Here is a 26885-nt window from a genome sequence, read left to right as displayed (position 1 = left end):
CCCCCGCACCGCCATGGCCATCAAGCCGGGTGAGTAGATCTGGCCTCCTCGTGGCTGGTGAGCTAGGTAAGTAGATTTGGCCTCTAGAATTCTTACTGCTCAGGTCTAAAATCCTGCTCCTCACAACACTTCAGTCCTTAATTCTCTCTCCCCGCTCTCAGGCACCCCACCCCCTTTCAAGTCACAAATCACCTAGTACTTGTACCACTCACTCAGAGTTTAACTTAATGAAGGAGAAGCTTAAGTCCTGGATTAACAGAGGAGAAGCTTAAATCATGGGTTCCCCCAGTCTGGAGCTCTCAACTGCAGAAGGTCTGGGGTCATTCCCCCCACTTCCCATATACCCCATGGGATTTTTTTCAATGCCTGCTTTTAGTGCTACAGAGCTAAAAAGAGTTAAGGAATGGGGCCATTACTCATTGGTAAAACTCCTGCTTTGCATGCAGAAAAAAACAGCTTTGGAAGAACCAGCTCCCCATGATTTTATTCTTTAATGGCTCCTTTTAGCACTACAGAGCCCTAGGAGGGTCAAGGCTGGAAGGGTCTACTCAGGAGCAAGAGTCTGCTCATGAGGAAGAAGAATCAGCCCTGCAGGAATTTTAAAAGTTTTTTTTTCTTTTTTAAGGGCTACTTTTGTGCTACGGCACATCAAAGGGGTCAAGGCTGGAGGGTCTACTCATGAGGAAGAAGAACCAACTGTGAGTACTCAGAAGCTAGACTCAATACAGCTGCAGCTACATAACCACAGACATAGTTTATATAAGCTCTCAGTCTTCCACCTACCTTTGTTGGGTAGAGAGTTTCTACAGAGCTCTTCTCCCCCAGCTAGTCTGCTCCAATTATGGACTGTCTCAGGACATTGCCTTGGCCAGGTAGGCCAAAGAGTTAATTGAGCACTTACGCTGCCCCCCCAAAAAACAAACTTTGCTGAAATACAGCTTCAGTTCAAAGGACATCTGAAAACTAAGGTGCCTCTCTGGATATTGCAATTAGTAAGTTTTACATTGTATTAGTCTTGGTGTTTTATTTCTTCTCTTATGTAATTGTATATTTTTTACTCTTCTGTCCCAGCTTGTCTGTCTGCTCCAGAAATGGACTCAGGTTGCTGCCTTGGCTGAGCTGGCTGAACACTTACATGGGCACTTACTCTGTGAAATGCAGCTTCTGTTCAAGGGATTCTGGAAACTTTGCTGTTAACACATGCCAGGCAAGCTCCCCTTCATGGGGATTGCTCAGCTTGAAGCAGGGGTTTACAAATAACCTGACAACCATGCCCTTCCTGGGATTGCCTCTGCTGAAACCTGGGTTTTGCACAAACCAGGAAAACCTCCCCTTCATGGGGATGGCTCAGGTTAGAGCTGGGGATCATATATGCCTGGCAAGCCTCCCCTTAAGGCTGATGACTCAGCTTAATGCTGGGGTTCACGCATTCCTGGCAAACCTACCTTGTATGGGGATGTCTCAGCTTGGTACTGGGGTTCACATATGCCAAGGAAGCACTCCATTGGGATGGTTCAGCTTAGAACTGCCTTTATGGGCCTGGCTCAAGTCAGAGCTGTGGTTCACACATGCCTGGAAATCTTCCTCTTCATGGGGTGGCTCAGCTTCTTGGCGGGGTTCACATATGCCTGGCAAGTCTCCCCTTCATGAGGATGGTTTAGGTTATTGCTTGGATTCAAACATACCTGGCAAGTCTCCCTTTCATGGGGATAGCTCAACTTAGAGCTGGTTTTCACACATGCTAGGAAACCTTCCTCCTCATGGGGATGACCCAGCTTAGAGCTGGTTTTCACACATGCAAGACAAGCCTCCCCTTCATGGCGATGGTGCAGTTTCAAAATGGTGTACACCCATGCCAGGCAAGACTCCTCTTCATGGGGACAGGTCAGCTTAGAGCTCATTTTCACACATGCCTGCAAAGCCTCCTCTTCATGGGTATGGCTCAGTGTAGTGCCAGTTTTCACACACACCAGGCAAGTCTCCTCTTCATGGGGGTGGCTCAGCTTACAGTTGGTTTTCACACACACCAGGAAAGTCTTCTATTCATGGGGATGGATGAGTTTAGAGCTGATTTTCACATATGCCAGGCATGCTGCTCTTCATGGGTATGGCTCAGCTTAGAAATGGCATACACCAGACCAACTGCCTCTTCATGGGGACGGCTCAGCTTACAGCTAGTTTTCACACACACCAGGCAAGTCTCCTGTTTATGGGGCTGGAAGAGCTTAGAGCTCATTTCCCCATGTTCCAGGCATGCATCCTCTTCATGGGTATAGCTAACCTTTGAACTGGCTTTCACACATGTTAGGCATGCCACCTCCTTCATGGGGGTGGTTATGCTGAGAGCTTGTTTTCATACATTCTAGGCAAGCCTCTGCCTGATGGGAATAGCTCAGCTTAGAGCTTGTTCTCACACATGCTAGGCAAGGCCCTCTTTATGGGGATGGCTCAGTTCAGAGCTGTTTTTTTACACATGTTAGACATGTTACCTCCTTCATCAGGATGGCTAAGCTTAGAGCCAGTCAGGTCTTCTCTTGATGGGGATAGCTCAGCTTAGAGATTGTTTTCACACGTGCCAGGCAAGTCTTCATAGGAATGGCCCAACTTAGAGCTTGTTTCACACGTGCAGGGAATCTGTCTTCTCATGGGGATGTCTCAGCTTCAAGCTATTTTTCACAATTACTAGGCATGTCGCTTCCTTCATGGGGATGGTTCGGCTTAGAGCTGGTTTTCACATGTTAGGCATACAGCCTTCTTTATAGGGATGGTTCAGCTGCGAGCTTGGTTTTATACATTCCAGGTAAGCCACTCTTCATGGGGACAGCTCAACTTAGAGCTGGTTCTCACATGCCAGTCAGGTCTCCTCTTCATGGCAATGGATCAGCTAGATCTGGTTTTCACAAATGCCAGGCAATCTGCCTCTTCGCGGGGATGTCTCCACTTTGAGCTGTTTTTCACACTTGCTAGATATGCCACTTCCTTCATGGGGATAGCTCAGCTTAGAGTTGGTTTTCACTTCTGCCAGGCAAGCTTCCCCTTCATGGGGACGATTCAGCTTAGAGCTGGTGTTCTCAAATGCCAGTCAGGTCTCCTCCCCCTGGGGGTGGCTCAGCCTAAAGCTGGTTCTCACACATGCCAAGGAAGCCTCCTCTTCATGGGGATAGCTCAGCTTAGAGCTTGTTCTCACACATGCCAGGCAAGCACCCACTTTATAGGGATGGGTCAGCTTAGAGTTGATTTTTGTATATGCCAGGCAAGCCCTCCTTTCATGGGGATGTGTCAGATTCGAGCTGGTTTTCACATGTATTATGCATGCCTCCTCCTTCATAGGGATGGCTTAGCTGAGAGCTTGTTTTCGTTCATTCCTAGCAAGCCTCCTGTTCATGGGGATAGCTCAGCTTTAAGCTGTTTTTCATACATGGTAGACATGCCACCTCCTTCATGGTAATTGCTAAGCTCGGAGCTGGTTTTCACATTTCCCAGGCAAGCATCTCCCTCATGGGAATGCTGGTTTTCACACATGCCAAGAAGGCCTCCTCTTCATGGGGATGGCTCAGTTTAGCACTTGTTTTCACACATGCCTAGCAAGCACCCTCTTTATGGGGATGGCTCAACTGAGAGCAGATGTTCTCACATGCCAGTCAGGTCTCCTCTTCATGGGGGTGGCTCAGCCTAAAGCTGGTTTTCACACATGCCAGGCAATCCACCTCTTCTTGGGGATATCTTAGTTTCAGGCTGTTTTTCACACTTACTAGGCTTGCCACTTCCTTCATGGGGATGGCTCAGGTCAGAGCTGGTTATCACACACACCAGGCAAGTCTCCTTTTCATGGGGATGGATGAGGTCAAAGCTCATTTTCACATATTCCAGACAAGCCTCTTCATGGGGAAAGCTCATCTTAGAGCTTGTTCTCACACATGCCAGGCAAACACCCTCATTATGGGGATGGCTCAGCTGAGACCAGTCACCAGGTGTTCCCACATGACAGTCAGGTCTCCCCTTCATGATGATGGCTCAGCTTAGCACTGGGAAGTACACTGGGAAGTACATCTTCGAATCAAGAAATAAACATTTATTTTTCATAGAAAACAACTCCAAATCAAAATACTTACTAACAAAATGGTTTTAGGGAACAACTCCTATTACCCTCAACACAGCAGTTTCCAGGGATCATCTCCAAATAGACCAAGAAGTCATTATGCAATAAACAGAAGGTGACTATAGTCTTACATAATGATCTGTAGGCATCCGTTTCAAATGGCGTAGACATGTATGTGGGGTGCCAAGAACTGCCTGTGATTATTTCCATGCTTACTGATCCCCTTGCCCCGCACCAGGGCAACTTCCCCTTATAAGTGGGCCATCCTTCCACATGGCTGTAATATTCAAGTGTCCTTCGGAATGGCCATAGGAATGCATTGGACTGAGACAAGCAGCCCTACACAAAAGAGCAGGAGCCCCAAAATTTTGCACAGGTGATAGAAGGAGTTCCCTAATATCGCAAGAGTCCAAATGTGATACGTGCTCGACAGGAATGCCCCCTCTTTGTACATGGTCATAATATTCACGTGTCCTTCAGAACGGCCACAGGAATGCATTAGTCTAAGATGAGCAGTCCCATAGAAAAGAGCAGGAGCCCTAAAACTACTTGTGGATCACAGAGGGAGTACCTGCAAAGGCCCCAAGAGTCCCGTTACCATCCCCTCTCCATAGCAACGGCTTCTGCTTCAGAATGGCCAAAGCATTCCTATGGCCATTCCAAAAGATATTTGAATATTATGGCCATGCACAAACAGGGGGCATTCCTGTGGAGCATGCATCACATATGGACTGTTGGGATGGTTGGGGGTACTCCCTATATCACCTGTGAGCAATATTGGGGCTCCTGCTCTTTTCTATGGGCTGCTCAACTCAGTCTAATGCATTCTTATGGCCATTTGGAAGGACATCTGATTATCATGGCCATCTGCGAGAAGGGGGCATTCCTATGGAGTTTGGACTCTTCCTGCTCTTTTCTGGGGGCCGTTTGTCTCAGTCCAATGCATTCCCATGAATACACTGAAACTGGTGCTTCCAGATCATTATGTAAGACTGTAATCACCTTCTGTTCATTGTATTCCAACTTCTTTATCTATTTGGAGATGATCCCTAGAAACCTCTGTGTCATAGGAGTTGTTCCCTAAAAGTACTCTGTTAGTAAGTATTTTGATTTGGAGTTGTTTTCTACGAAAAATAAATGTTTATCTCCTGCAGATATTTTGATTTGAAGATGATCCTTAAAATCTTCCAATGATTTCCTATAGCCATTCAGAATGAACAAATGCATTTCAATGGCCAGAAAAAATACAAGGCCTATGTTAAAATTAAAAAGAATGCCAATCTCCTTCTCTCTTTCCTTTCCTGATACAAACTCAAACCGCTTTCTAGCCACCTTGGTTGGCCTTGGGTCCCTTAGATATCCAGGGCACTTCAGGGTCACAGGCTGTGAAAGGGGTAGGGAGGGAGGAAAGAAAATATATATAATCCCCCCCTGCCCTGGCTAACTGTCTTGACAAACAGCTCAGAGCCCACCCAATGAGAGAGGCTAAGAACCGGGTCACACCAGGCCTCAGCAACTAGCCTGCCACCTTCCTGTCTCCATAGCAACTTTGTTCAGGAATTCCGAGGCAGCAGCATCACCAGGAGAGGTGTTTGAGGTGGTCTTTCCTCGGACATCAGAAGAGAAGCTGCCAGGCCTGCACAGCTGATTATGACCCACAAAGCCAAACACAGACCATGGGCCAGGCACACTAGCCTAGCCGGAGTGGTGCTCGCTCCCCACCATCTCATCCACCCCATTTTTGCAGTGCCAAACAGGCAGCAAATCCAGGAGATTGAACAAGTCTGTGATGGACCTTGGCCGGGGGGTGGCAGTCTGCATCCAGCTTGGTGGGAGCCACAGCTTGTGCAAACCCTTAATAAGGAGTTGTCATTAAAGCCCAACATTGATGCTGGTGTGGCCAAATTGTCTGTTTGGGAGGCTGGCACCCAATCTGAAGGCTGTTTTCACAAGGAATGTTTCCATTGGTTTTTGCACTTCCTGCCTCTGATTTAAAATAAAATGTCAGAACCTGCCATGGGCTGGAATGTACCTTTAATATAAAATTGGCCCTCTTGTGCTGGTTAGGGATGCCAACTTTCTTATCAGTCCTGTTCCTTTGCTTTTAACAGCATCAAAAGCCTGTTGCACAGAAATGTAACCGTGAAGCTTTTTTTTCTGGAGACAGAGATAAAATGAAGGGGAAACCTTCACTTGCTTCATTTGTGAGTGTCAGGCTTGGGATTTTTGCTTGCGCCTGCTTCCGGTGCGCCCTAGTCAACAAGGACAAGGAAGCACAGGCCAAAGTTAAAAGTGAGGACAAGAGGAAGGAAGCGTATGGAGTCCTTCCATGATTGCCTGTCAGTGAGAAGGTGGAGAGGGGGCCTGACTGTCAGGTCTAGCCGTCCACTTGTGGGAAGGGCACATGGCTATCACAAGCTATCCTCCACCGCACTGCCAAGCATGTGACTGATGCGGCTTTATCCCAGCTAGTGCAATAGTACAGCCTCTCCCAACCTGGTCCCTTCTGAATGTATCGAACTGTAACTCCCATCATTTCTAGTCAGCGTGGCTAATCTTGGTTTGGGAATGATAGGAGTTGTAGTCCAACACATCTGGAGGGCACCATGTTGGGGAAGGCAAGCAAATATGTCCTCATACTAATCCATTTTTCTGCTGATGGGACCTGAGATTTGGTCCAAACAGTAGCCCTGGGAGCATGGCCCAATGAAGAAAAGTGTTTCTAAGCATACACAGAGTGTGTGTCTGTCACCACCGGGTCAACCTCAGAGGCTGCCATTACTATTGACATTCGTACAGGGTGTTGTTGGTGGTGGTTTTTAATTCTCAAAAGACATTATTGTATGTTTTGCTGATATCATTCCCTCCCCCCCGCCCAGATTTGTTAGTGACCTATGCAGTGGGTGGGATGGGTTTCCCTGTAGTACTTACAGCTTGGCTCACTCACTTGAGCTGGCTAGGTTTCTTTTAATAAGCCTTTCTTCATCAGTAGGTACCTGTTGCCTAGTTGTGGTTGCTCAGTGCTGAGAGAAATGCGTTCTGTTCTTTCCCATGTTTCAGGGGCTGAGCCCTGGCATTCCATGCCTTGGCTCAGATTAAGCCCCGCCAATTTGCAACCAGTCACCTCTGAAAGAAATGCAGGGTTGACACTTGCCCAACAGGACCCGTACCCTCTTCCAAAAAAAACAACCCCATAGCAAATTAACTGGTAGGAAATCATTGCTCCCCGATCCAAAGAGTCAGGACTGAAATAATAAGAAATGTGTATGCAGTGTAGTGTATGAATGGTGGCATGAGCCTAGCTAACAGCCTAGCCAATGATATCCTGTACAGAAAAATCCTGCCTAGTGGTACAGTGAGACTAGGTGCAAGTCCCAGTTGGGCCACTATGTGGAGCTACGGACATGCTTCTTGGAGAGCCAAAAGGGCTGCATAGCCAAGGAACGCTAGGACTATACCTGATGAGGCTGAGAATGGGGAGAAGTTTATGGAGGTAAAGATCAAAGGCTGGAGTGGGTGGGTGAACAGGCACATGGGAGGAGGTGTCACCAACTGTCTTTTTAGTGCCATTCTTCCTGTGCCTTTCAACAGCAACCTGACATGGAGATTTCTAGCGCAAAAAGAACAAGAGTCTTGTGGGCACCTTAAAGCAGGGGTGTTGAATCTCAGAACTAGGTAGCCATGCCCCATTCTCCAGGCAACACTCCCCTTCCCCCAACCACTGATTGATGGGTAGTTTCCTGACTTTTGTGCAGTGTTTCCCCCATTATGGAAGTTGAAATGCCTCTCTTAAGGCTGGTAGTAAGAGCTTTAGAACACACAATCCTGTGCATGTTGAGACAGAAAAACGCCCCAGCATATAACTCCCAGCATGCCAGAGCCCAGCCCCTTGGTCTGATCCTGTATGGCTCTTCTTATGTTCTAACTTGGAAAAAAAGGTTAAAGACAGTGACTGCTTTCCTTTTCCCAAACTGACTACAGACAGTACATTCAGCCAACACTGAGCCACCAAACTTAGCTCATAAAAACATACGGACACAAGAAGAGCCCTGCTGGATCAGACCAAGGGTCCATCTAGCCCAGCATTCTGTCCACACAGTGGCCAACCAGCTGCCCACGGGAAACCCACAAGCAGGACACAAGCGCAACAGCTCTGTCCTACGCATGTTCCCCAGCAACTGCTGTACATAGGCATCCTGCCTCTAATACTGGAGGTAGCATAGAGCTGTCAGGACTAGTGGCCACGGATAGCCTTCTCCTCCAGGAATTTGTTGAACCCCCTGTTAAAGCCATCCAAATGGGTGGCCATCACTACCACTTGCTGCTTGGCAACCTACACACGTGCCTGGCTAACCCTAAGGCTGGCCCTGAGCAGAGGCCTCAACCTGCTCTCTGCCAGGGTGTGTGTGGGACCTGAGATGAGGAGCAGATGGAGCTCCTTCTCACCTATGTCCTAGAATGCTGCCTGTTTGCTTTGTTCCATAGAACTAAACAGGAGCCATGGAAAATCAAGGCTACTTAACTTCTGCTCAACTTCACCTTTCCATTTACACTTCCTCAACCTCAACTGTGTGTCTCTTGGTCATGCTAGAGCATGACGGAACCCTGGGAAATATCACCCATACACACATGCGTGTGCACAAACATACAAACACACACAAGGCCCATTATTATTATGGTTTACTGGATTTTTGTGAGGTTCCTTTGTGTGAATCTGTGTTTTTGTGTGTGTAGTGCTTCTCTGTGATATTATTATCATCATCATTATCACTATTATTAATATTTCTAAACCGCCCAATAGCCGAAGCTCTCTAGGTGGTTCACAAAAATTAAAACCACAGATACAGCATAAAAACAATATAAAATATAAAAGCATTAAAATGACTGTATAAAAGTACATCCAGCATAAAACCTAGCAGCAATGCAGAGATTTAAAACACAGTAGCACATTTAAAACAGCAGAGCTAAAATGCTAAAAGTCCTGGGAAAATAAAAAGGACTTTGCCTGGCGCCGGAAAGAGCACAACGTAGGTGCCAGGCAAGCCTCTCTCTGGAACTCATTCCACAACCAGGGTGCCGCAGCAGAAAATGCCCTCTCCCTGGTAGCCATCTGCCTCACATTTCTGTACACAGAGTCACACTGTATGGCCCAGCTGGGCCTCTCTTACACCCAAGGCACCCTTGCCAGTAGAGACTTGGCCGCCTGGTTTAAGGGGTGGAAGGTGGGTTTTCCTTCACAGTGACAAGAGCAAATGGGAGCCATTCTCTTATTACAGGATAAAGGGGGCCGCTGTGGGGACACCACTGGATTGGGAGGTAAACGCCTGCCCCCACAGAGACCCCAGTCATTGAGAATGAAGCCGGTTCCTCTGCAAATGCCCATCCTGAGGCTCAGCTTCTTGGTCACACAAGTCCAGTCTTCACCAACTGGCTCTGGCCTTTGGGATGCATCAGTAAATGATGTGTCTGGACTGCAAATGGGTTCAGGAGCCCCGTGGCAGCTCCAGAACCAAGCCCTGGCCAAGAGCTAGGTGAGCCCCCTCGTGGTCTCCTTATCGCAGCCCTCAGGCAGGGACCAGTGGTAAGAGCGATCCGGGTGAGGGGGCTGACAAGCTGCAAAGGCAGGGGGCAGGTATCTGCTGGACGTTGGCAAGCTGTGCAGAAGGGGGACGTCATCAGGTGAAGGTGGTTGTGCAAGAGGGAGAGAAGCTGGAGGGGCTGGAAAGATCTCCCAGCCTCTTCTGCAAAACACACACCCCACCACGCACCTCAGTTTCATCCAAGGATGCTAGTCGCATGGGGCTGTGTGTGTGTGTGTGTGTACATGGAGAAATCTGGTCACTCGCCATCCTCTGTGGGTCGTCTCTCCCCCACATCGTCCCTGGGAGCAGCACAACTCCGCAAGTCCTCCGTGTGCGAGTTTGTGTGCGCTTAAGAGACTGCAGTCATGAGCGCAGCTGTGTGTGTGTGTGTGTGTGTGTGTAGACGCAGCAATGACCACAGTGTCCACGTGCACACGCAGCAATATTGCTTGATGACGATGATAGGCATGCATGGGGCATGATTACACGGTCACCTTTTTATCTATTAGTATTTACACACACACTCCTACTAAATGTGGAACTCCATTGCTCAGTGTTGGCTGCGCCCCGGAGGTGGGTCTGTGTCCTGTCAGTTTGCAGGGACGGCAGGCAACCGCTGTCTGTGTTTGGGTGCCAACATCACACGTGTGTGTGTGTGTGTGTGTGAGAGAGAGTATGAGTACGATTCCATTCGATGATTATGACCACGATTACACCTGGATGCCTAAATATAGCACCCCCCCCCGCCCGCTCGCTTGAGGCAGCCTCACCCGGCATCCTCCTCCCGCACGAAATGTGCTCCCCCCGCCCCACTCACCCCCCCCCCCGGAGCAGGGGCAGGTGCGGAGCGACCCTGCAGCAGCAGCAGCCGGTCGCGTCGGCCGCGCTCCACGCGCGCTGGCCCCCTCCGTCTCTCCCTCCGTCCGTCTCCCCCGGTCGCTCCGCTCCGCTCCGCTCCGGGCTGCACCCGCAGCGCCGCTGGGCCGCCGCCAGCCCGGCCGCCCGCGTCCCGCGGGGATCGCTGCACGGGGGAGAGAGGGGAGCCCCGCAGGTCCGGCGTGGCCCGGGGCGCCTGGGCTGGGCCGGCGGGGGCGATCCGAGGCGGGGGGGGCGCGCCGTCTCCGCCCGCGCCGCTCGCGGCTCCTGCGCGTAATCCGCGCCCGCCTCGCCGCCCGCGAAAGGCGCCCAGGTGGAAAGCGGCGCGCGGCGGCGGCGGCGGCGGCGCGCGGGAGCCCCCGGCGGCGCCGCGCAGCCCGCGGCGGCCATGAGCCAGGGGCGCTCCCCGGCCGCCCCAGCCGGCCCCGGCAGATGAGGGCGACCCGGGGCCAGCGCTGAGCGGCGGCGGCGGGGCCATCGCGGCGGAGCGCGGCGCGGGGCGCACGAGGGCGGCGCCGGCAGCCCAGCCTGGTCGGAGCACTCGGGTGCGGGGGACCCGCCGAGCCCGGAGCGATGGGAGAGTGGACCATTTTGGAAAGGCTGCTGGAGGCTGCGGTGCAGCAGCACTCGACGATGATAGGGAGGTGGGTGACGGAGGGGCGGCTTTCCCCGCGGCCGGAGCAGCCGCTTGGCTGGACCGCCGAGGAAGGCGGCGGCGGAGTGCGCCGCGAGGGACGGAGCCCTGCGCGCGGCGGCGGGGACAGGAGCCCCTGGGCTGGGAAGGGCGGGGGGGGGGGCGCGATTGTCCCGCCCCGGGGGACGGGCGCTGAAAGTGGTGGGGTGGCGGGAACCAGGCACTCCCCGGGTTGGGTGTTTTTTTCCAGGGGTGCTAGTGCAACCCCTGCAGAGCAGGACAGCCAGGGCTGGCGGTGTAGAGGAGGGGATCTGAGCCCGCGCGGCTCGTCACTTGGGAGGCTTGAGGCGGAGAGAAAAGCTGCAAGTGCTGAAATTCCCCCTTCTTCATCTTCCCCCTCCACCGAAAGACGCAGGAGCCTCATCCTGCTTTGCAGCTGCCCACTCACAGAGACCTGGACTCTCCCCCACCCGCATCCTACCCTCTCTGGAAGCCCCCGCTCGCTCCCATCCCTGGCAAGGGCCATTCTGGACGCGGGAGGGCTCCGCTCTGGGGCTGGTGTGCCCGCTCCTGGCACGGCACCCGTTTCTCCGCAGAGGGAAGGAGCCGGGTGGAGTCCGGAATCCACCTTCTGGGATGAGAGGGTGGCGCGAGGGAGACCTTGCGTGGCCCGTCCTCCGGGCGCCCTCTTTTACTTCCACCGCTCTGGGCAGTCTTTTTCTAAGACAGGGACACCGACACGCACCCCGCCCCCGCTTTATGACCACCGTAAAGCGGCATCTTGTAGCACCGTCCATTATGGGATAGGCGTTCATGGGCTGTAGCCTTCCCCAACTTGCGGCCCTCCGGATGTGTTTGACTACAACTCCCATCATTCCCAGCCAGCATGCCCATTGGCTGGCTTGACTTCCTGCAGTGTTATCCTGTGCTGGCAGGAATATATGTACAGGTGTGTGTGTGTGTGTTTCCTTTGCCCCCTTGGGGATAACACCCCACACATCTGATGAAAAGGACTGTAGGCCTTGAAAGCATTTATGAAACTGGAAGTCTTTAGAATTGTCTTCCCCAGCTGGCCGGGGGATTCCGGGAGCTGCAGTCCAACACATCTTGAGAGAACCGGTTGGGGAAAGCTGCTTTATAAGGTGCCATGAGACTCTTGGTTGTTTGTTTTTACTGCAGTAGACCAACACAGAAGTTTTTAATGTTGGTGGCCTTCCCCAGCCTGGTACCCTCGCCGTCCTGGCTGGGGGATGCTGGGAGTTGTAGTCCAAGACATCCGGAGAGGACCAGATTGGGGAAGGCAGCTAGAGGCTTGCACAGTTGGGAAAAACTTGTAACCTTTGTAAGAGACCTCCCCCGCCCCCTTCCCACTGCAAGCTAAAGGATCTGTTTTGCCAGTCTGACTCTTTAGAGCTTGGTGGGCCAATCAGGGGAGTTGGGGAGAAGAGAGGCTACCCTAGAGACTGGAAATGGGTTTGCCCTATTTTGATTCCTTATCCCTTTCCACCAGGGTGTGTGGCTGGCAAGGTGGGAGTGGTGGGGATGGTGGGTGGGGAAAAGAAGGACAATGAAAGACAATCCAGTGTTTTCTTTCTGCTCAAGTTGAGGAAAGCTGGACCTGGAATACAGGATTGCCTGAGACCTACTATGACAAAGTGCCACCCATGTGCATGTTTTATAGCGCATCATCAGTAAAGGTACCTGTCTGGAAAAGGCTGAAATTGGACTTTCAACAGTAAGGGAAAACACAATAAAGGGACCGGGTGTAGTGGGAGAGGCAAGGCATGAGGGGCAGATACGTACCAGTGTAGCATGGAATACATAGAAAAGCAGATAGGGTGTAAAAGAAAGAGAAAAAAGAGAGGGGCAGTGAATGATTTAATCAGAGATAACAATTCTGAGCATGTACAAAGTGTAAAGCTCCTCACAACTAAGTAATGCCAACCATTCCCTTTCCCAAACATGTCTAGGGTCTTTGAAATTAGAGAGCACATCCCTCAGTTAAGGTTGAGTCCCCTCTTTTTTTCCCTCCAGAAATCAAGCATGCAGTCACAGACATGGGGGTGTACATGGGACCGACCAAAGAGGCAGACAAAAGGAAGTGGGGTGAAAGAAGAGAAAAGAATATGTATAGGGAAAACAGAGACCTGTGGGATTGAGATTCATCCCTTCACCAACTTTTAGGGGATGTGATTTGGGGGTGGCTTCAAGAAGTTGTTCTGTCTCCCCTGACCATCCTACCTACTCCCTGCTCCCCACATCTCCCCACTTACTGCTGCCTTGTTTGGTCCCCTCTTCGTCGTTCCCTGCCGTCCAGGCCTCTATCACCATGTATTGGGGCCATGGCATCTGCACTAATACTTTGGGGAAGGTTCATGGGAATTAGCAGGCAGTGTGGATGGTGGGGGGGGGGGACAGGCTGGCAGGCCAGGCTGCCAGGCCCTGGTGGCTTAATAAGCAGAGGTCACAGGGAGGATGGGGCAGTTAGGGCCAGGCAGTTGTGCAATGGGTTGGGGAGGAGGAGGATGCAAAGACAAGAAGGTGTGGGAAGACTCTATGGATGAATGCTGGGATGGATGGATTTGGGGAAGATGAATGAAAGAAGAAAGGATAACACATATCTTTGAGGGTGTAGGAGCTTCCAGGCTAGTTCAGACAAGTGGTCCATCCATTCCAGCATCCTGTGTCCAGCAGCAACCAATCCAAGATGCTGCAGAGGAGGCCATTATAGGGCGGTCCCATCATTGGACTATTCAGTTTTGACGTCTTCTTTTAGTATCTTTGGCCCAGGCATCTGCACCTGGCATGCTTGGGCAGCTACTGATGCCTAACATGCCCCCCCCCCCTTAATTCCTTTTGTTATAGCCCAGCACTCCAAGCAGTGCTACATGGCTGGATCAAGTCACCCTTTTAATTTCCCAAGCCTCTGACCTGGTGCTGCTGTGGGACATTGTGGGAAATCAAAGGGGGTGGCCAGACCCAGTTGTCTGGAGCGATGCCACTGCAGCCATGTTGGGCCACTGGGTTTCACTAATAGAGGAGGGGTCCATCAGTGGGCCTGTTTCCCAGGGCCCCCTCAGGTGTGGAGCTTGGCCTGCTTTGGCCTTATCTTTTCATGTCTCCCTTTATCCTCTGCACACTTGGTATCCTCTCACTTCATACTCCCAAGATTTGCTATCCTGGAAGACACTTAGTTCATTCAGTTTTTCTGCTCTTTATCCATGGAATGCCCCCTTCATACTGACTAGATGTGCACCACCCCATCTCTTCCCATTTTTAAACAGTTTCAGAAAAAACAAACAGTCGCATATTCCTAAAAACTCTTATCTTGTAGGCATTATTGTGGCGTCATCTTTGAAGGGCTAGAATGTAACCTTCCCCAATCAGGCAGCCTCCAGATGTGTTAGACTGCAACTACCATCAACCCCAGCCAGCTGGCTGGAGATGATATGAGTTGTAGTCTGACACATCTGGAGGGCACCAGGTTGAGGAAGGCTGGTAGATGCATGACGTGTTTTCCTAACTCTGTTGGCATATGCTCATGAATGAAGAGAAATAAATGGTAAACCATAGGGGTCAAAAGGCCATGAAACACAGTATGTCCAGTCTGTTCTGCTCACAACTCAGATGTACACAAGATAAACATAGTGACCATTCACAACAGCAGTAATGGCAATAAACAGAATCTGTCTAGCTGTGCTGTGCTAATTTGACACCGGTAATGGGAAAGAATCCTAACAGCACAATTCTATGCATGTTTAGACAGGAAAAAAGGCCTACAGCACCCAGCCAGCATGGGACTGTGCCCTAAGTGAAAATGATCAAACTCACTGATACATTCTAATTCATCCATTTCAGCCTGGAGTTGCCCTTCGAAGTCTAGTTGTAGGGGCCAAATGATGTCTTTTGGGTGAAACTGTGAGTGGGGTTTGTCTCCCTGTAATGTTTGAACTGCCAACCTAGCAGTTCGAAAGCAAGAAATTGCAAGTAGATAAATAGGTATCGCCTCGGCGGGAAAGGTAACAGCGTTCCGTGCACCTCGGTGTTCAGTCATGCCGGCCACATGACCACAGAAGCGTCTTCGGACAGCGCTGGCTCTTCGGCCTAGAAACGGGGATGAGCACCGCACCCTAGAGTCGGACACGACTGGTTGGGGACACCTTTCACCTTTAATGTTTGAGAACAGGCCTTTTAAAGCATTACAGCAAAAATCATCTTATCATAGCTTCCGAGATCCCTGATCAAATAGTCCCAGCTTCCCCTTGGCTTGAGGTGGTGGTGGTTAGCAAATTGCCTCACCTGTGGGGTGAATGTACCCCTAATCCTGGTCCTCTCCCCTTTCTTATTTCATGCAGTTCAGACCAAGAAGCCTTTCAATCAAACATCAGAAATAGAAATAAGTGGAAAAGAAAGACAAACACAGAATTCTATGTCCCTAAATGTGCCCTATAAAGTCACAGTTGGCACTTGCTGGCCCAGACTGCTCCATACTGTTTGCCCATTTACTCCCCCCACCCCACCCCAATGTCTAAACAAATAATATCCCCCTATCGTTTGAGCAGGAAATACAAGTTACTGAGGCTTAAACCTGTTGTTGTTCAGTTGTTAAGTCATGTCCGACTCTTCGTGACCCCATGGACCATAGCACGCCAGGCCTTCCTGTCCTGCGCACTCTCCCGGAGTGTGCTCAAGTCCATATTCATTGCATCGCTGATGCTACCTAGCCATCTCATCCTCTGCCGTCTCCTTCTCCTTTTGCCTTCAGTCTTTCCCAGCATCAGGGTCTTTTCCAGTGACTTTTCTCTTCGCATTAGATGGCCAAAATATTTGAGCTTCAGCTTCAGTGTCTGTCCTTCCAATGAATGGACTGATTTGACCTCCTTGCAGTCCAGGGGACTCGTAAGAATCTTCTCCAGCACCACAGTTCAAAAGCATCAATTCTTCGGCGCTCAGCCTTCCTTATAGTCCAGCTCTCACAGCCATACATTGCTACTGGGAAAACCATAGCTTTGATTATACGAACCTTTGTTGGCAAGGTCTCTGCTTCTTACTATGCTGTCTAGGTTTGCCATAGCTTTCCTCCCAAGGAGAAAGCGTCTTTTAATTTCATGGCTACAGTCACCGTCTGTGGTGATCTGGGAGCCCAAGAAAATAAAATCTGTCACTGCTTCCATTTCTTCCCCTTCTATATGCCAGGAAGTGATGGGGCCAGATGCCATGATCTGAGTTTTTTTAATATTGAGTTTCAAACCAGCTTTTGCACTCTCCACTTTCACCCTCAACAAGAGGCTCTTGAGATCCTCTTTGCTTTCTGCCATTAGGGTGGTATTGTCTGCATATCTGAGGTTGTTGATAATTCTCCCGGCAATCTTAATTCCAACCTGTGATTCATCCAACCCGGTGTTTCTCATGATGTACTCTGCATATAAGTTAAATGAGCAGGGCGACAATATCCAGCCTTGTCGTACTCCTTTCCCAATTTTGAACCAATCGGTTGTTCCATGTCTGGTTCTTACTGTTGCTTCTTGACCCTCGTACAGGTTTCTCAGGAGACAGGTAAGGTGGTCTGGTCCTCCCATCTCTTTAAGAATTTGCCACAGTTTGTTGTGATCCACACAATCAAAGGCTTTAGCGTAGTCAATGAAGCAGAAATAGATGTTTTTTCTGGAATTCTCTTGCTTTCTCCATGATCCAGCGAATGTTGGCGATTTGATCTCTAGTTCCTCTGCCTCTTTGAAACTCAGCTTGTACTTCCGGTAGTTCTCAGTTCACATACTGCTGAAGCCTAGCTTGTAGGATTTTGAGCATAGCCTTGCTGGCATGTGAAATGAGCGCAATTGTACGGTAGTTTGAACACTCTTTGGCATTGCCCTTCTCTGGAATTGGAATGTAAACTGACCTTTTCCAGTCTTGTGGCCACTGCTGAGTGTTCCAATTTTGTTGGCATATTCAGTGCAGCACTTTAACAGCATCATCTTTTAGGATCTTAAATAGCTCAGCTGGAATACTGTCATCTCCGCTAGCTTTGTTGTTAGTAATGCTTCCTAAGGCCCACTTGACTTCACTCTCTAGGATGTCCGGCTCAAGTTCAGTGACCACACTATCATGGCTATCAGGGACATTCAGATCTTTCCTGTATAGTTCTTCTGTGTATTCTTGCCACCTCTTCTTAATCTCATCTGCTTCTGTTAGGTCCCTGCCTTCTTTGTCCTTTATCATGCCCGTCTTTGCACAAAACGTTCCCTTGAGATCTCCGATTTTCTTGAAGAGATCTCCAGTCTTTCCCATTCTGTTGTTTACCTCGATTTCGTTGCATTGTTCATTTAAGAAGGCCTTCTTGTCTCTCCTTGCTGTTCTCTGGAACTCTGCATTCAGTTGGCTATATCTTCCCCTTTCTCCCTTGCTTTTCGCTTCCCTTCTTTCGTGAGCTACTTGTAAAGCCTCATCAGACAGCCACTTGGCTTTCTTGCACTTCTTTTTCTTTGGGATGGATTTCGTTGCTGCCTCCTGAACAATGTTACGGACCTCCGTCCATAGTTCCTCAGGCACTCTGTGTATCAGGTCTAATCCCTGAAATCTATTCCTCACCTCCACTGTATATTCATAAGGGTTATGATTGAGGTCATACCTGAATGGTTTAGTGGTTTTCCCTACGTTCTTCAATTTAAGCCGAAATTTTGCAAGAAGCAGCTCATGATCTGAGCCACAGTCAGCTCCAGGTCTTGTTTTGACTGACTGTATGGAGCTTCTCCATCTTTGGCTGCAAAGTACGTAATCAATCTGATTTCGATATTGACCATCTGGTGATGTCCATGTGTAGAGTCGCCTCTTGTGCTGCTGGGAAAGAGTGTTTGCTATGATCAGCGTGTTCTCTTGGCAAAACTCTATTAGCCTTTGTCCTGCTTCCTTTTGTACACCAAGGCCATGCTTGCCTGTTATCCCGGTGATTTCTTGACTTCCTACTTTAGCATTCCAATCCCCTGTGATGAAGAGGACATCTTTTTTGGGTGTTAGTTCTAGAAGGTGTTGTAGGTCTTCATAGAACCGATCAACCTCAGCTTCTTCGGCATCAGTGGTTGGGGCATAGACTTGAATTACTGTGATGTTGAATGGTTTGCCTTGGATTCGTACTGAGACCATTCTATTGTTTTTGAGATTGTACCCCAGTACTGCTTTTCCCACCCTTTTGTTGACTATGAGTGCTACTCCATTTCTTCTAAGGGATTCTTGCCCAAAGTAGTAGATATGATGGTCAGCTGAATTAAATTCGCCCATGCTTGTCCATTTTAGTTTGCTGATTCCCAAGATGTCGATGTTCAATCTTGCCCTCTCATGTTTGACCACCTCCAGCTTACCTTGATTCATTGATCTGACATTCCAGGTTCCTAAACAATATTGTTCTTTACAGCATTGGACTTTCTTTTCACCACCAGACACATCCACAGCTGAGTGTCCTTTCGGCTTTGGCCCAGCCGCTTCACTCTTCTGCCGGTACTTGGAAATTCTCTCTGCTCTTCCCCAGTAGTATATTGGACACCTTCCGACCTGAGGGGCTCATCTTCCGGCATCATACCTTTTAGCCTTGTGATACGTTCCATGGGGTTTTCTTGGCAAGAATACTGGAGTGGATTGCCATTTCCTTCTCCAGTGGACCACATTTTGTCAGAACTCTCTGCCATGACCTGTCCGTCTTGGGTGGCCCTGCACGGCATAGCTTATGGCTTCACTGAGTTACGCAAGCCCCTTCGCCACAACAAGGCAGTGATCCATGAAGGGGGGCTTAAACCTGAGACAGGGCTTATATATCTGTTGCATCATTTCTGAAAGAAGAGAGATGCAGGAGCGCAGTCTTGTCTGCAAGTCATACCATTAGCTTTGGCAAGTGCACAGGAGACTGATTAGCATTACCCATTCTTAAGGTTGAGGCACTTTGCATGTCCTCAGAGGCACTTTGGCACAGAGAGTAAGTTCTGGGGCTGAACCCTGTCTCCCATTTAAGTCTTGGGAATGTGTGTTTCGTATTCTAAGAAGAAATGGTACCACTCTCGTGCACTCTACCACACATGTTGGTGGTTATATGTTTATTTGTGTATATCAATGGCAAGATCCAGGAAGGGCAGAGAAGGGATCAAGATGAGGTAGAGACCCATAGAAATCTCCCCAGTGTTGAATTTTAAATTGCAAGCTCCTTGGGGCAGCACCCTGTCTTCTTATACTTCGCAAAGCACTCTGCACATTGATGGCACCTTTTTACCAATTATTGCTACTGAGGGTTCGCCTCTGCTCTGTATAGCAGTGGCAGTGCAGCTCACAGGGTTTTCTGCCCCTGCCTAGGTGTGTGCAACAAAGTCCAGCTGTCTGGGCTACCCAAGCATCTTTCGGTCTACCTTCTGTCACCCTCTGGATCGTATCTTCCACTTTGTGGTTCGCGTTTGCTCTCCCATCAGTTTTCACATCAAGCGTTAGGATGTTTTCTTGTTCATCTTCATTGCCAATGTTATTGCCAAAAAGCCTCTAGCTTTAATCCCAGTCTCCCCCTCCCTGCCCCACACACGTCCTCTTCCCCTCTCCACAGACCCGTCCCAAATCGACCCCTTCCCAGCCAGCTCCACTGGGCAATGCAGAGCTGGTTTAGCTTGCTTATTTCCCCACCAGCACCACACATGCCCACAGTTGACTAACTTGCCGGACATCGGGTTGCCGCAGAAACGCAAGTCTCTGTGCGCTTGGCATTCTCTGGCTTTAGTCTCAAAAAGTGCAAGGCTCCTCCTACAGCTACATGCTAAGCCTGACAGTGCAATCCTGTACATGTCTGCTCAGAAGTACATCCCATTGAGTTCAATGGGGCTTGCTCCCAGGTAAGTGGGTGTAGGATTGCAGCCTTTAAATACTGCTTTCTATTCTGTTTGCATGCTGTAACTGGAATTCATTTACAGATGATCTCGTTACGTCGCTCCTTTTAACTTGCAGTGGAGTTCTTGAAGGACTTCTGGTTTGTTCCCACATCCCAGCTTTCCCCTGAGGTGCTTTGAGGAAGCCCCCAGTCCTGGAGGCTTCTTTTAGCATTTTTGTACTGCTGAATCTTACCCAGGAGCCCGGTACTTCTGTTTAGCATAAGTCATTTCCTCACCTTGGAACTCTTCAAAGTTGTTTCAAGTGGGCATATTCAGAACGTGGGCATGCTTCTTCTGTAAACTAAGACCCAAACCATAACCCAGCCTGCTCCAGCCTGGTGTCCTCCAGATGTTATGCTGGCTATAGGATTATGTGAGTTGTAGTCCAACACATCTGGAGGGCACCAGGTGGGGGAAGGCTGCCGTGACCATTATTTACCCTTAAGAGGGAATCATTGGTCCTTTTTAAAAGGGTGCAGGAACACATTTTTACCCAACACACACAAAATTATAGAGCACACAGCGGGTCTTCTCTGTAGCGGCACCCACCCTCTGGAAAACCCTCCCCCATGCAGTCCGGGAGGCAGAAAATGTGGCGTCTTTCAAGTGCCTCCTAAAAAAGCACCTTTTCACCCAGGCTTTCCCTGGGTTGTAACTGCTGTTGGCTTTTACTTGGTTTTACATGCCGCTTGTAAATATTTAAAGTCTTGTATTATGTTTTGCTGTGTTGTATTTCATGGTTTTGATTGTTGTGAACTGTCCAGAGATCCTTGGCTGTTGGTCAGTATGCAAACGTAGCGAATAAATCCATACATTTAAGGGCTGAACCGCATCTGCATGACCCCAGTGGGAAGCTTAATGTTGTGTCTGTCGACAGCGGCCCAGCAGGTTCAGGAACAAGGGGGGCGCGGAGCCTCACGTTCTCACTGTCCCCCTGTCCCGGCTTCCCCCGCCAGGATCCTGCTGACTGTGGTAGTGGTCTTCCGCATCCTGATCGTGGCCATTGTGGGTGAGACGGTTTACGAGGACGAGCAGACCATGTTTATGTGTAACACGCTGCAGCCGGGCTGCAACCAGGCCTGCTACGACAAGGCCTTCCCCATCTCGCACATCCGCTACTGGGTGTTCCAGATCATCCTGGTGTGCACGCCCAGCCTCTGCTTCATCACCTACTCCGTGCACCAGTCAGCCAAGCAACGCGACCGGCGGTACTCCTTCCTCTACCCGCTGCTGGAGAAGGACCGCATCCGTGATGGGAAGAAAGCAAAGAATGTCAATGGCATCTTGGTGCAGAACCCAGATGGCTCCAAGGAGGAGCCAGACTGCCTGGAGGTGAAGGAGATCCCCAACACTCCCCTGCGGCCCCCCAAGAGCTCCAAGGTCAAGCGCCAGGAGGGCATCTCCCGCTTCTACATAATCCAGGTCAGTTCACGGCAACGTAAGGAAGGGAGACACTTTGCAACTGGAGGACTCCCATCACCCAACTCCTAGATTCTCCACCCCGCTGCACCTTAAGATACAGGATAAGTAGCTAAGCGCAGCATTCCCAGGAAAGATGCAGAGGCCACAGCCAATAAGAAACTGTACATAAGCCAACCATGTGGTGTTGTAGCAAATAAGGCCAATGCTATTCTGTCTTATGTCAACAGGAGTGTTTTTCTCTCACAACCTAGCAAAGTGTGCTCCAACAAAATATTATCCTCCACCATAAAGTATAATGTCACTTTGACATGCATTTGTTTGAGGGTGGTGGTGATGGTGATTGAGACCCAGGTGTCAGACAGTCATGCTGTGGAGACATAGCCCTGAGTGACTTCCAGATGTCACCTGTTCTCAGGTGTTGCAGTGCTATGATGGTTCACCAGGACACTAATGCACAGCACTGATCTCCCACAAAGTTCAAACAGAGGTAGGAGATGATCCTTGTTTCAATCGCTTCTGCTGCACAGGGGATGGATGAATGCAGGGGGAATAGGGACAGGCTATAGTTTTGCCTTTACAGCAGCTTCCCCCAACCTGGTGTCCTCCATATATGTTAGAAAACACCTCCCATCATCCTCAGCCAGCATACTTGCTGTACAGCAATAGTCCTTTAAAAACCCCACAACCAGTGGAGGCTGGTGGCCCCGATGCCAGTGGGGCGGTGAATCTACTTCGGGTTTCAGTCAGAGCTCTAGAGGAGCTATCCAACATCCTTCACACTTTGGATAGCTCCTTTAGAGTTCTGACTGAAACCCAGAGCGGATTCACCACCCTGCTGACATCGGAACCACCAGCCTCTACTGCCCACAACACAAAGGACCTCTCCAACGAGGTTCTTTGTGCCTGTGTGTGCGGGAGAGGCGGCTGTCATCCTGCCTCCATGCTCCTCTGCAGTTCCCATGTCAATGTGGTTTGTGCAGAAGAACCTTCCAGTGCACTGTGGCCCACGGGTGAAAACTGTCCGCCTCCCACCCTTCATTTTGGGTGTGGACTGGTGCTGGAGTGTGTGTCTCTGTGTCTTGGCTCTTACGCACAATCTGATGTTTTGATTGAAAGGCTTCTTGGTCTGAACCTCATGAACTAGGAATGGATAGAGTACCAAGGTTAGGGGCTCATTCACTCCACAGGAGTGGCAATTTGTTCACCACCATCACAACTCTGTGCCAAGGGGAAACTGGAGCTTTTTGATCAGGGATAAGATTATTGTTTCTGTAATGCTTTTTTAAAAAGCCCTGTTCTCAAAACATTACAGGGAGACAAACTCCATGCACAATTTAAGCCCAAAGTCATCATTTGCCACCTATAACAAGACGTCGAAGGGTGACTCCAGCCTGAAATGGCTGAATTAGAATGTATCAGTAAGTTTGATCATATTCACTGAGGGCACAATCCCATGCATGTTTAGACAGAAAAAAGGACTACAACCTGCCTTGTCCTGTTAGGTGCTCAGAGCTACAGACTGGCAAGTACCTGGGGCAGATAGGAGGCAGACGGTACAGCCTAGTGACGTCTCCCAGTGACAAATCATTGAGAGAGAAAGCAAGCACACAACAGAACATGGGAGCATATAGTGTGCTGGGTCAGATTGCTTGCTGTTTCCCTCCTCCCATTAGCAGCCCCAGTGGTGCAAGAAGCAGGGAACCAGTGCCTGACCCTCAGGCTTCCAGGTCAAATCCCGTGGCACCCAACACCCACCCTTAGATCAACCAGCCACTTGGTACCAGGCATACAGTTCCTGCTCGTTTCCCCCAGTGGGGTTTTGCTCCTCTCTCAGGGTGGTCTCTGAATCCCTTTGCCTGGTGAGCCAGCAGAAGCCCCGCTGCGACGGCTCTGGCTCCCTACGAGCAGCTCCTCTGCATCACGTATGGCAGCTGTAAGGCACCGGCTGGGGAAGTGGCTGCTCCCAGGCAGCTTGAAGGAAGAGGGCCGGGGGCCTTCAGTGGCCACATAACACAACCACACAATTAGGTATTGGGTGCTGTATCCAGCATCCCGAGAATTGCCATGTTCATCAGCCAGACAAGTGTCTAGCCCTTATGGGTGCGTGGGCAATGCCTGGTTGAAATCTCAGGTGGGTGGCAAGGAAGATTTCTAGTCTCCTGAGGGGCACAGGTCTTCTGCCCTTTCTCCGACTTGTATAAAATAAGCCAAAATATCCGTTCCGTTTTTATTTATTTATTACATTTCTATACCGCCCAATAGTTGTAGCTTCATTGGTATAATATATTAAGGGTGCAGAATTGAACTTTTCTGGATCCCTCTAGGATAGAATGTAGATTTAAACGCTCCCCCCCGCCCAAGAATGCAGAGCCCTGACTACAAGTATCACTTGGTCTCCTTTCCGAGCAGCCTTTGCAGGAGAAAAAGCACTGGGGTCTTGCAGTATCTCGGTTTATTTATAGGTTTGCAGGGCAAGGAGCAGCAGCATGGCAGGCAGGCAGGCACAAGCTGCATTTAGGCCTTGACATCAACGCAGCCTCAGGGCACCACCAGCCACTTGGGCCATGCTTGGTTCCAGCGTCCCAAACTGCTCCTCGCTGTCTGTCTTGCCCTAGCAGGGCCCAGGGCCTGCTGAGCACCAGCCACAACGAAGGGGGTGGGCTGGCAGCAGAGGAGCTGGCAAGAGCATGTAGCTGGGCCCAGACGTTGGAGAGCGGGGGAGGAGCAAAGCCGGCTGGGAGGCAGCCAATGGCGTTGCTTCTGCGGTTGAGAGCTAACTGAGGTCCTATATAAGCCCTGATGAGTGGCCAAGCCCCACCCCTTAGTGGAGGCCGGTGTGGACTTAAAGACTCAGTCTCGGAGCTGTGCGCTCCTGCACTGCTCAGGAGCCTCTTGGTGGGTCTCCAGTGGGAGGTTCATACTGCACCGCCAGTGCGCTGTAGTGGTTAGTTAAGAGTGTTGGGCTGGGACCCAGGAGACCCAGTTCCTATTCCCCACTCGGCCATGAAGCTCATTGGGTGACTTTAGACCAGTCACCGACTCTGAGCCTAACCTACCTCACAGGGTTGTTGTGAGGATAAAATGGAGAGGAGGAGGAGGAAGACCACGTCCACGGCCTTGGGCACTTTGCCAGAGGAAAGGTAACAAATAAGCGTAACAAATAATGAGCAAAGCCTTTGGGATCAGGTGTGCTGATTCAACATGGCGAGCGTCACGTGAGTTTAGACGTCTCTTCTGTGCAGTCAGCGTCAACGGCTTCAAGGGCCTGGTCTCCCTTCGAACCCTCTGCCTTGCACAAAATCTATGCCAGCAGGCTCCATCTGACTTTGGGAGGCATCATATCCCTGCTTGGTTTCTTTTTTTCCTCTCCCACATTTTACTTATTACAGTTTGAACACGAGATGAAAAGAACAATAAAAGCCCCAAACATCTCCAGAATAAAGCACTAATGATAAGGATAACGAATCCAAGAACCACCATAGAAGTGGTTGTAGAAAGGATAAAAACCTCTCGGTGCCAGATTTGTGGGGGAACCCCACTACCTTCCCTGTGGCTGGTCCATCAAACATGCTTTGAAGGTAACACAATCCCTTAAGTGACTTAGACTCCTCCTAGGAACGTAGGAAGCTGCCTTGTACTGAGTCAGACCGCTTGGTTCATCTAACCCCAGACGGTTGACACTGACTGGCAGCAGTGGCTCTCCCGAGGTTCAGGCAGTTTTTCCAGCCCTCCGTGGAGCTGCCAGGGATTGAACCTGGGACCTTCCGCATGCCAACTGAGCTACCACCCCTCCATCACGTACTGGCAGGCCCCCTCTTGAAAGGCTAGAGTTCCACAGGGAACAGTCTCCCCCCATATTATCCCCTTCGACTCAGTCACTCCAGCAGCACCTGAAGATCACGGCAGGTAAAGGCGTTCGCTACCAACCCCTAAACCTCTCTCCCCCGGCTCCAGGTGGTTTTCCGCAATGCCTTGGAGATCGGCTTCCTGGCGGGACAGTACTTCCTGTATGGATTCAGTGTACCGGCCATCTCTGAATGTGACCGCTATCCGTGTGTCAAAGAGGTGGAGTGCTATGTGTCCCGGCCCACCGAGAAGACGGTTTTCCTGGTCTTCATGTTTGCCGTCAGCGGGATCTGCGTCCTCCTCAACCTGGCCGAGCTCAACCACCTGGGCTGGCGCAAGATCAAGACCGCCATTCGGGGAGTGCAGGCCAGGCGGAAATCCATCTGCGAGGTGCGCAAGAAGGACCTCTCCTCGCTGGCTCAAGTGCCTCCGCTCGGACGCACGCAGTCAAGCGAGTCTGCCTACGTTTGAGCGGCGTCTGATTCTGCGGGAAGGGGGGCCCAGCGGGTCTGACGTCGCTAACACACAAAAACAACTGTACCGAACTGACCGCAATACCTCCCAGGTTAACGATGCAATATTCAGCGGGTGCTTTCCAAGCCCCCTCCTCTATTTCAGGGGAAGGGGCAACACATTCGCTTTAAGGGCTGAGTGGAGAAATCCAGCCCCTCAGGAGCAAGGTGGCAGGAGCAGGGGGGAGCAGAGGACAAAGGCCTCTTCCCCCTCCTCCCGTGCCAGGCTTCGATTTAATACTTTTCTCTACATACAACAATGGTGCAAGCAAAACAGTGGGGGGTTGTGGAAACGTGTGCCTATGACTCCTTTTTATGGACCAGGTGATGCAAATGCATGGTGGCGGAGTGGCTTTTCGGAGGGGAGGGCGGAGGGGGGGGCTTGCTTGTTTTGTTTTGAAAAGCAAACAATGGAGGGGGAATGAGAGGTGGGCTTCCTGCGCTCTCTTGCACGACTGGCGCGCTCTCGGCTGCCTGCCATGATGTAAATATTGAACAAGCAAGTGTGATTTTTTTAAAAGCCAAAAACCAATAAGGTATGCAATAAACAAACAAACAAGGAATGCTTTCTTCATTTTCCTGGTGGCCTCTCTGTTGGAACTGGGGTTCTTGGTGCACGGTAGCAGGGACATACAAGTGTATGTTCCTGGCTGCCACTGAAAATGCTCCCTTCCAAAATCTGATGTTCAAAGTGACGAAGACCACATCAACATTTTATCACTTTTTAAAAAACGGCCCTTCTGCTCTGCCTTCAAGAGCAGCCTCACATGTAAAAAATAAAGCAGGTGTGAACACAATGGGGAACTTATCCCCATGACAAGTAAAATTTCACCTCCTTAATTTCTGCATGTTGGGCTGCTGTTACAGGTCCAGGAAGAAGCACTGCAAAGCCACCTTCCCCAACCTGGTGCCCTCCAGATGTCTTGGACTGCAACTCCCATGACCCCCTCCCAGCCAGCTGGGGAAGACCACCGTAAAGAGACAGCAACTTTGGCAACCTAGGAGTCACGATCAAGAACT

The 26885-nt window shown here is 50.3% G+C and overlaps 2 protein-coding genes across 7 annotated transcripts in view; one reads left to right on the top strand and one right to left on the bottom strand.

The window, feature by feature from the left end:
• NOP53 (NOP53 ribosome biogenesis factor) overlaps window positions 1-26885 on the bottom strand; it is a 91641-nt gene that overhangs the window by 41200 nt on the left and 23556 nt on the right. Inside the window, exon 13 of one of the 4 annotated variants that reach the window (XR_014785008.1) lies at window positions 7031-7225. The exons of 2 other annotated variants lie outside the window; for them this stretch is intronic. Coding sequence is in view for 1 of the 2 variants with exons in the window: in XM_084814931.1 (XP_084671057.1) it covers window positions 7195-7225 (31 nt within the window). In the remaining variant the exon portion in view is untranslated. Of the gene's footprint in view, window positions 1-5158; window positions 7226-26885 lie in introns of those variants that run through there. One more of the 4 variants, XM_084814931.1, reaches the window with a different exon arrangement.
• LOC146337585 (gap junction delta-2 protein-like) lies at window positions 211-26372 on the top strand. Of its 3 annotated transcripts, none has more exons than XM_084814934.1 (4): window positions 211-312; window positions 626-698; window positions 21042-21507; window positions 25462-26372. In XM_084814934.1, the coding sequence occupies exons 1-4, from the start codon at window positions 276-278 to the stop codon at window positions 25822-25824; spliced, it is 939 nt and encodes a 312-aa protein (XP_084671060.1). In that variant the 5' UTR covers window positions 211-275; the 3' UTR covers window positions 25825-26372. The 3 variants fall into 3 exon arrangements, with proteins under 3 accessions (XP_084671060.1, XP_084671063.1, XP_084671062.1); XM_084814937.1 differs by lacking the exons at window positions 211-312; window positions 626-698 and adding exons at window positions 10435-10650; window positions 11066-11201; XM_084814936.1 differs by lacking the exons at window positions 211-312; window positions 626-698 and adding an exon at window positions 10958-11201.

This window comes from Heloderma suspectum, chromosome 10 (assembly GCF_057233095.1).
Source record: "Heloderma suspectum isolate Gila_16-S chromosome 10, 16-S_ref, whole genome shotgun sequence".
NCBI lineage: Eukaryota > Metazoa > Chordata > Lepidosauria > Squamata > Helodermatidae > Heloderma > Heloderma suspectum.
Note: the sequence above shows the minus strand (reverse complement) of the source record. Positions and strands in the feature narration are given on the sequence as shown.

What these genes read in the sequence shown, in the direction of transcription:
- LOC146337585 (XM_084814934.1), top strand. Translation starts at nt 276, where the DNA reads ATGGGTTCCCCCAGTCTGGAGCTCTCAACTGCAGAAG. An exon ending in ATGAGGAAGAAGAACCAACT is followed by an intron (nt 699 to 21,041) that starts GTGAGTACTCAG and finishes TTCCCCCGCCAG; the next exon opens with GATCCTGCTGACTGTGGTAG. An exon ending in CCCGCTTCTACATAATCCAG is followed by an intron (nt 21,508 to 25,461) that starts GTCAGTTCACGG and finishes CCCCGGCTCCAG; the next exon opens with GTGGTTTTCCGCAATGCCTT.